The sequence below is a fragment of the Oncorhynchus mykiss genome, chromosome 13 (genome assembly GCF_057628025.1).
Source record: "Oncorhynchus mykiss isolate SJ-2025 chromosome 13, ASM5762802v1, whole genome shotgun sequence".
NCBI classification, from domain to species: Eukaryota; Metazoa; Chordata; class Actinopteri; order Salmoniformes; family Salmonidae; genus Oncorhynchus; species Oncorhynchus mykiss.
In genome coordinates this window covers 47,489,754-47,499,897 of record NC_143034.1, presented here as the reverse complement: position 1 = coordinate 47,499,897, position 10,144 = coordinate 47,489,754, and the positions used below count along the sequence as shown (strand labels likewise).

The window sequence follows — 10,144 nt, the reverse complement described above, 5'->3', positions numbered from 1 at the left end:
ATTTGGGCGTGCAAAATTATTCAGCCCCTTTACTTTCAGTGCAGCAAACTCTCTCCATAAGTTCAGTGAGGATCTCTGAATGATCCAATGTTGACCTAAATGACTAATGATGATAAATACAATCCACCTGTGTGTAATCAAGTCTCCGTATAAATGCACCTGCACTGTGATAGTCTCAGAGGTCCATTAAAAGCGCAGAGAGCATCATGAAGAACAAGGAACACACCAGGCAGGTCCGAGATACTGTTGTGAAGAAGTTTAAAGCCGGATTTGGATACAAAATGATTTCCCAAGCTTTAAACATCCCAAGGAGCACTGTGCAAGCGATAATATTGAAATGGAAGGAGTATCAGACCACTGCAAATCTACCAAGACCTGGCCGTCCCTCTAAACTTTCAGCTCATACAAGGAGAAGACTGATCAGAGATGCAGCCAAGAGGCCCATGATCACTCTGGATGAACTGCAGAGATCTACAGCTGAGGTGGGAGACTCTCAGGACAACAATCAGTCGTATATTGCACAAATCTGGCCTTTATGGAAGAGTGGCAAGAAGAAAGCCATTTCTTAAAGATATCCATAAAAAGTGTAGTTTAAAGTTTGCCACAAGCCACCTGGGAGACACACCAAACATGTGAAAGAAGGTGCTCTGGTCAGATGAAACCAAAATTGAACTTTTTGGCAACAATGCAAAACGTTATGTTTGGCGTAAAAGCAACACAGCTGAACACACCATCCCCACTGTCAAACATGGTGGTGGCAGCATCATGGTTTGGGCCTGCTTTTCTTCAGCAGGGACAGGGAAGATGGTTAAAATTGATGGGAAGATGGATGGAGCCAAATACAGGACCATTCTGGAAGAAAACCTGATGGAGTCTGCAAAAGACCTGAGACTGGGACGGAGATTTGTCTTCCAACAAGACAATGATCCAAAACATAAAGCAAAATCTACAATGGAATGGTTCAAAAATAAACATATCCAGGTGTTAGAATGGCCAAGTCAAAGTCCAGACCTGAATCCAATCGAGAATCTGTGGAAAGAACTGAAAACTGCTGTTCACAAATGCTCTCCATCCAACCTCACTGAGCTCGAGCTGTTTTGCAAGGAGGAATGGGAAAAAAATTCAGTCTCTCGATGTGCAAAACTGATAGAGACATACCCCAAGCGACTTACAGCTGTAATCGCAGCAAAAGGTGGCGCTACAAAGTATTAATTTAAGGGGGCTGAATAATTTTGCACGCCCAATTTTTCAGTTTTTGATTTGTTAAAAAAGTTTGAAATATCCAATAAATGTCGTTCCACTTCATGATTGTGTTCCACTTGTTGTTGATTCTTCACAAAAAAATACAGTTTTATATCTTTATGTTTGATGCCTGAAATGTGTCGAAAGGTCGCAAAGTTCAAGGGGGCCGAATACTTTCGCAAGGCACTGTATATGCATACAGAAACATTCATACATATACACATAAATACATACACACATATACATCCTTTTTTTTGTTGAATATACCTTTATTATTCCCTGCAAACCCTACCACCCCTCCCCCAATTGGAGTAAACTAATAAACAATAACACTTATGCTTCTACCTTCAGTTTATACATATTAATAACCTTCAGTGCATACGTACACATTTTACAAACACAATCTTTCAATTGTTATATTTTGTTTGTTTTTAGTCCTTCCTCTATTTCTGATGTCCATCCAGTTAATTTTCTATTTGTAACTATGCTATTTCACAACATTTCTGAACCTATATACATTTTACAGATCCCGTATGTTTTACATTATCTTGTTATTAGGTCCACCCTTCAGCTTCACTCAACCCCTCCCATGTATCTCTCAACATCATCCATTTTGGATTTCTATTTGCCATATATTTTTCAACTGTGCTGTGATGGTTCACAAACGACTTGAACCTTTCTATTCTCATAGCTTCTACAGATTGTAAATTAAAGATAAACATTTTTGCAAAAATAATTATTATATTATTGATTGATTGACTATGGCTTTTCAAATCACCCAGTATTGCTGTCTGCAGCGTTAGTTCTAGGTAAATGCTGCAATTCTTCAGCCATTCCTGGACATGTGACCAAAAACAAGCTACATATGGACAATACCAAAATAAATGATTTAATGACTCTGCCTCCTCACAGCAGAATCTGCAGAGCTGGGAAGATTGTATGTCCCACATATATAACATTCTATTGGTTGCAAGAATTTTGTATAATAATTTAAATTGAAACATTTGAAATGTTGAATCCGGCGTTGTTTTGCATATCAATTCATAAACCATGTGCCATGGAATGGGTACATCGAAAATCTCTTCCCAACTATTTTGCAATTTATATGGCACAGCTGTCAATTTTTAGGGCCTAAATGAAATTGGTATGTGTTTTTATTTAGCACAATTTTCCTTAAAACCACTTATGGTCTTTAATGCAGGGCCGACAGACAAGTTCATAGAAAATAAAAATTGACAGTAAGTTATATTTAAAAGATAGATTTGTTTGGGCTGGTTAGACTCAGTTTAACCAGCCATTATTATGAGCCGTCCTCCCCTCAGCAGCCTCCACTGCTTAAAATATATTTATTTCTGTGAAACGTATTGAAATTTCCCAGAATTTTGCAACCCTAGTCAAAATACTGCTGGCCCTCCTCTGCTCCTCTGTTCTTAGATTGTGAGTCTAACCAGCCCAAACAAATCTACCCACCCATTAGCAATCTTGATAATCATGGCCTTCAATATAACAAAAAGTTATTTATCTTTAACTTTAACTGATGCCATGACGACCACTAATCTTCCTGGGCTCCATGAACACAACAAAACATCATTTACAATTTATATAGAAAAACTGTACCACAATTAACGGTAGTAGACAATACAAACATTTGACATGTAGACATTACAGACATCAGTTCTCGATTGGTCTGGTCAGGGTAGTTTGTTCAATTGCCGTTATGAAGTTATCATAGGTCAGGTGGCTCAGGGTAGATAAACTGCCTCAGGGCATTATGCCGATTTACGCCTTTTGATTCATTCACTCATCCTCTCCCCACATCTCCATCTTATTACCTGAGACAAAACATATTTTAGTAGTAGTCTAATCAGTCTCTGAGTTACAGAAGGGTCAGATGTGTCCAATCCTGTCTGCTCTCTACTGCTGTCTGCATGGTGATTGGCTGCTCTGTCGCCACGGAGATGGTGTGGTGTTGTGTACCTTGTGGCGACAGGGCTCTTTGGTAATCACATGACTGAGGTGTTCTCTGTTGGGTGCTTTAAATTTACACTGTTGCTTTCCAATTTCTTTCCAAGTGTTGTAAGATTCTGCTGGTTTCTCCTTAAATGACTGTTTTTGTTCAACAGTCTGATAGGTAAAGTACCTCGCTCACGGCTGGAGACACTAATAATAATACCAGCAATCTTCCGGACACCTTTTTACCTTTCCCATGGTGTAGTTTCTGCCAGAATGTTATCGTATGTTTTCGTGAGGAAGAATCGAGCTTGAGCTCCAGGTTGAATGGATAAACTAGACACATACGAATATATATCATATTTTATGTTTGTGTCATCCTGCTTAGTGAATCTGACAGCGTACTCGTAAGTATAGTAAGAATTACTAGCATAGTTGTGATTGGAGTAGAATCCAACCCACGAGTTATAGAAACCAGTGTCCCATTTGGTGAAGGTCTTACTGATGAACAGGCGAGCGCAAGCATAGCCGTCTTTAGTGTAGAGCTGCAGACTGGCGTCATAACCCTCTATGCCAACAGGAACCTTCCTGTCTGCGTCATCATACCGAGGCCCGGTTATGAAGACATCTGACCCGTCCTTGGAGAGGAGCTTGACCTGTAGGCCGTGGTTAAGGTACTGGTTGCTGTCATAGGTTCCGTAGCTGCGCGTGCCAAGAGAGAGAGATAAGAGATTATTTCCATTGTCATTAAAGAGTGCCAGCATCACCTCCACATCCAGTAGGCTGTCAGGGACATTAGCCCATCCGAGCCGGGCGTACCCACTTTCTGTGGATTTCACCTGGAGCACAACAGCATAGCACTCTGTGTGGTGGTCATTCACCACTGCCTCTTTCATTATAGCAGTGGACTCATTCAGAGTCATTCTGCCTGCTTCTTCAACCTTGTATGTGCTACCAGGGGCATAGCAGTTCTGTGTGAAGAACATGGAGTCCACGTCATAGCCGGCAGCGTACAGAAATGCCTGCACACTGTCCACTCTGTTATGGATGACGGTCCTGATCTCCCGCAGGAGGGCGGGGCTGATTTGGTAGGTGTTATGGGGGTCATACTCACTGCTTCCTTGATAGTGCTGCGTTATGTAGACTGCCTCTAACAGTGGCCTGTTGGGGCTTGTTCTGACAACTAACCTGTCCATGTTCCTCTCTAAGTTTCCTGGGGTAAGGTAGTAGCTGCGAGTGACATAAGGATAGAGTGGGTATGCTGTTGGTGTGTTGATATTCCCGACTGCGTAGTAACCCTGTCTGTTCTGATCTTGCAGTGGTGGAAAAAGTTGTTCATAGTTATTGAAGTAATGGAAGCCCCAGTCTCCCCTTTCTGGCAAGAACGTTGGTATGAGTACATTGTTGTTATCGACGTATAGGCCGCTAGAGACAAAGTGTAGCAGCATTAGGCCATGACGAGGGAATCTGTGGCCAAACTCGATGTTCCTGAGGTCATTTATTGAGTTAAGGACAGGTATGTCTGCAGACACTAAGGCCAGTGGTAGCAACAAGAAGAAGATGCAAAGCAAGGCTTTTCTCTCCATGGTAATCCTGTGAGAGAGAGACAGACAGTATGATAGCAGGAGTACCTCAAGTCTTTAAAATGGATGGATTGATTGATTGCATTTGGAATTGATTGATTGCAAAGGTGAAGGTGCATAAAGATGGAATAAATCAGATATGATGTTTTTAGCACCTTTCACAGACCCACAAAATACTGCGCGAAAAATGGTTCAATGTGTCAATAAATCTACTTTTCCCATTTTTTTCAAACTGCCGCTGTCTTGGATCTAGAATTAGGATCATGTATACTGTGCTAAAGCTGATACCAAAAATAGTAACGCAGAGCAATGTATGGCAAATTAGGGTTTTGTGGTAAGTACATGGGAGTCGCCATCTTTGTTCACTAGTGATGGGGGAAAAAATCTATAAATGTACATATCACAATAATATTTTGGGACAATATTATATTTATATACACCACCATTCAAAAAATTTAGAGTCACTTAGAAATGTCCTTGTTTTTGAAAGAAAAGCACATTAATTTGTCCATTAATATATCATCAAATTGATCACAAATACCGTGTAGACATTGTTAATGTTGTAAATGATCATTGTAGCTGGAAACTGCAGATTTTTTATGGAATATCTACGAAGGCGCTGTGGCGTACAGCAGGTCAGCCACCAGGGGGAGACTCGAGGCCTGGTGACAGATGGAGTATACATCACGAGGCGATGGCGCCATCTGCTGGACGTGCCAGGTCTCAGCGGGCTCTCCACCCAGGACTAATTGGGGCTGATTGGGGAGTTGGTGAGTATTCAAGGGCTGATTGCTCACCAGCTGTACAAGCCCCATAAAGTTGCCAGAAGGGCAGCACACAGGGAAGTAAGGTGACTTCTGTGTAGTTGGAGACGGTGCCCGAGCTAAGATGAGGGAGTTTGTGTGCATGACAGGATACTAAAAGACCCGGAGCCCAGAAGACTGTGTCCCGGAGAGGGAGGGTCTCATGGGGGAGACCTATCCTTTTCTTTTGATTTATTATTTAATAAACACCCTTGAAACCGAGCAAATCATACTCTGTCCGTGTCTGATCTCTGTAAACGTCTTGACCAAACCCCCTGGTCTGCCACAGCGTACAGAGGCCCATTATCAGCAACATCACTCCTGTGTTCCAATTGCACATTGTCTTAGTTAATCCAAGTTTATCATTTTAAAATGCTAATCATGATCATTAGAAACCCTTTTGCAATTATGTTAGCACAGCTGAAAACTGTTGTTCTGATTAAAGAAGCAATTAAACTGGCCTTTAGACTAGTTGAGTATCTGGAGCATCAGCATTTGTGGGTTCGATTACAGGCTCGAAATGAACAGAAACAAAGACGTTTCTTCTGAAACTCGTCAGTCTATTCTTGTTCTGAGAAATGAAGGCAAAAGGTGAGAAATTGCCAAGAAACTGAAGATCTCAAACAACGCTGTGTACTACTCCCTTCACAGAACAGTGCAAACGGGCTCTAACCAGAATAGAAAGAGTGGGAGGCCCCGGTGCACAACTGAGCAAAGGGACAAGTACATTAGAGTGTCTAGTGTGAGAAACAGACACCTCACAAGTCCTCAACTGGCAGCTACATTAAATAGTACTCGCAAAACACCAGTCTCAACGTCAACAGTTAAGTTACGACTCCGGGATGCTAGCCTTCTAGGCAGAGTTGCAAAGAAAAATGCCATATCTCAGACTGGCCAATAAAAATAAAAGATTAAGATGGGCAAAAGAACACAGACACTGGACAGAGGAGCTCTCCCTAGAAGGATAAACTTGGACTAGCTAACACAACGTGCCATTGGAACACAGGATTGTTGGTTGCTGATAATGGGCCTCTGTACACCTATGTAGATATTCCATAAAAAATTGCCATTTCCAGCTACAATAGTCATTTACAACATTAACAATGTCTTAACATCAAATTGATCAGTGATTTTAATGGACAAATAAATGTGATTTTCTTCTCATAGCCCAGGCCATCTTTATGTAGAGCAACAATATTTTTTTTCAGATCCTCAGAGAGTTCTTTACCATAAGGTGCTATTTTGAACTTCCAGTGACCAGTCAGTATGAGGGAGTGTGAAAGCGAGGACACCAAATTTAACACACCTGCTCCCCATTCACACCTGAATGGTGACACTAACGAGTCACTTGACACGGGGAGGGAAATGTCTAATTGGGCCCAATTTGGACATTTTCACTTAGGGGTGTACTCACTTTTGCCAGTGTTTTAGACATTAGTGGCTGTGTGTTGAATTTTTTTGAGGGGACAGCAGATTGACACTGTTATACAAGCTGTACACTCACTACTTTACATTGTAGCAAAGTGTCATTTCTTCAGTGTTGTCACATGAAAAATATTGACAAAAATGTGAAGGGTGTACTCAATTTTGTGTTTTACTGTATATATAATTTATATATTTTTGCTACTGTAGGTTAAATATCTTCTGTGAATTAAGATTCAAAGTGCTCAATCGCTGTTAGGAATTTTGCACTACAATTCTTAACCGCACGCATAATACAAGCGAGAATTTAGCAGAAAAGGGAACATCTTATTGTAATCAGATAGACCAGATCTAAGATCATAAACACTGTTAAATGTTTTACAATTCCTAACTGCACACAAATATGAGTTTAAGAGAAAAAGTATCTATGCATTAGTACATTCTTCTCTTACCGTGTTCCTGGTGAACCGTCCTCTGATCTAGTGAACCCTGAACCACCTCACCTCCTTTTACAGGCCAGCAGAAGACTGACGTCTCCAGAAAAGGAAATGAGTCACACATTCACCCACTAACCTGGCAGACCGCTCAGGTATGTTCGTGTATGCCGCCAAGTTATAACCAGTTATAACATGCTGCTAGCAGGTTCACCTTTTTACACTTGAGCAGAGTGTTAAAAATGTTGCGTTCCCCTGCTCAGATGTTGCATGTATCAAGCGACGGTTCTGTGCCACGTCATCAACGTTGCCATCGGCACCAGATTGCTATAACATTGATGTGGTTAGCTGATATGTAAAATATCAGGCATGCATCAGCAATGCTTGAGGGCAAATCCACGGTATCAGAGTGGTCCCGAGACTCACTATTTCACTTTCAAATGTATGCTAAGCAAAAACCATTGTTAAACAAACCATACTTCTACATATAGGCAGAAGTCAACTTTTAACAATTGCCACCGAAAATTTCACTAAAACACATTTAAATCAAATCAAATCAAATGTATTTATATAGCCCTTCGTACATCAGCTGATATCTCAAAGTGCTGTACAGAAACCCAGCCTAAAACCACAAACAGCAAGCAATGCAGGTGTAGAAGCACGGTGGCTAGGAAAAACTCCCTAGAAAGGCCAAAACCTAGGAAGAAACCTAGAGAGGAACCAGGCTATGTGGGGTGGCCAGTCCTCTTCTGGCTGTGCCGGGTGGAGATTATAACAGAACATGGCCAAGATTTTCAAATGTTCATAAATGACCAGCATGGTCCAATAATAATAAGGCAGAACAGTTGAAACTGGAGCAGCAGCCCCCCGACACATAAACTACTGCAGCATAAATACTGGAGGCTGAGACAGGAGGGGTCAGGAGACACTGTGGATGATTTAGTAGATGAACAGCGCAGATGCCAAGTTTGTTAACAGAATGACAGTAAAATCTCCCTCCTTTTTTATGTGACCACGTTTCCCCAAAATTCTGTTTAAATATCTACTCTGAATTAATATTCAAAGATGTCTGCAGAAAGAATGAGGTGTCAGCTATTTTGGTTATTGAACTACAGGAAGTTTAGTGGATCAACACCCGGTAACAGATTGATGGTAACAGAATGACATTGTGGGTCCTTGATCTGTACTATCCAGAAATGCATAATTATTCATGTCATTATCTTCATGGTGATGTATCCTAAATAGGTACACAAAAGGTAGAAACATTTCATATTGTCCTTTGTATGTTTGGGTATTATTCTACACATTGGCTATTATTCCCCAAACAAGACCACATTTTGTTGGTCCAAACCGTAACAAATCTGTAGCAATCAAAGTTTTGACAAGTACAGTGCAACACAGTAGATCATTGTAGAGTACAGTACAGTACAGTACAGTACAGTACAGTACAGTACAGTAAAGCACAGTAGATCATTGTAGAGTACAGTACAGTAGAGTACAGTACAGTAGAGTAGAGTGCAGTACAGAAGAGTACAGTAGAGTATAGTATAGTACAGAAAGGTAAAGAAAAGTACAGTAGAATACAGTATAGTCCAGTAAAATAGAGTATATTACATTATATTGTACTTTACTCATGTGTTAACCTACGGTACTGAACTTTACTCTACTGTTCTGAACTATACTCTACTTGAATTTACTGCACTCTAAGGTACTGCGTAGTGTTTTCTACTGCAACTGTGGTTTGTGACTACTATGATTTCCAATTGTGGCCAATTTTATTGAATTCATTCTGTTACAGATTTTTCGGTCACTCTGTTTTCTCAGCTGCATGTGTAAAGGGGTCAGAGAGAGTTGTGAGAGAGTTAAGATGAATCACTAATTAACTTAGTTGCAACATTACAACAGAATCAGTCATACGGACACTGAAACACATTGAGACATTATTTTACTGTAATAGAGGAGAAGTTAACCTTTCTAACCATACCCTTTTTATGTCTCAACTCCTCAAATTGTGCGCAAAGCAGACTACTGCAATGAACACTGATTCTGGTCTAGTCTGTGTTTTATAAATGATCAATTAGCATAAAACACAGTTCTGCAAGGAATTGGCAACACGTTCTCAGTCTGAGGAATAAGGTAGACCACTTTATTTCAACATCTGAACAAGGTGGACAGGCTGTCATGCTGTTCAAACAGTTGGAGACAGACAGAAGGGTGTGTTCTTCCTGGTTAGCTGGTCCAAGGTCCAAGTTAGCTAAACTTGAAATAAGAAGATTAGCTGACAACTCACTAGCACGTAGGCTTATATTTAGTCTAGGTATTTAGCTTAGGTATTTAGCCTAGGTATTTAGCCTAAGACATACTAAGATCCATAATGTCTGAGAGAGATATGCCACACAGCTGCACTCTTAGAAAAAAGGTGACACGTTTTGATCACTTAATCACTTCATAAATAAAATTGATATCAGTAAAAACACTATAACTAAATGGTAGGTCTACCTCGTTACTTTCATCATCTTCCCTCATGAGGGAGAGATTAGAAAATATTGTAAAGATATGTGGATGTTTGGTAACGGAATGACCAAACACTAGGCAATACTTTTAAACTTACATTTCTGAAAAACTATTCATGTTGATATTAGTTGGCAGGGGCCTTTACTTCAACATGAGTGTGTTTTGATTTATTTCTAAAACCTTTTAAGACTTTTTC

At 40.4% G+C, this 10,144-nt stretch overlaps 1 protein-coding gene across 1 annotated transcript; it reads right to left on the bottom strand.

Annotated features, from left to right (window-relative positions):
- Positions 1 to 1,490: 1,490 nt before the first annotated feature.
- On the bottom strand, positions 1,491 to 7,760 carry LOC110486287 (uncharacterized). The gene is made up of 2 exons (XM_021557755.3): positions 7,453 to 7,760; positions 1,491 to 4,785 (listed from the first exon to the last, which is right to left on the bottom strand). The coding sequence occupies exon 2, from the start codon at positions 4,776 to 4,778 to the stop codon at positions 3,438 to 3,440; it is 1,341 nt and encodes a 446-aa protein (XP_021413430.3). The 5' UTR covers positions 4,779 to 4,785; positions 7,453 to 7,760; the 3' UTR covers positions 1,491 to 3,437.
- Between the last annotated feature and the right edge of the window lie 2,384 nt (positions 7,761 to 10,144).

Bases quoted from the DNA above. Each gene is read 5' to 3' on its own strand.
- LOC110486287 (XM_021557755.3), bottom strand. From the start codon at position 4,778: ATGGAGAGAAAAGCCTTGCTTTGCATCTTCTTCTTGTTGCTACCACTG.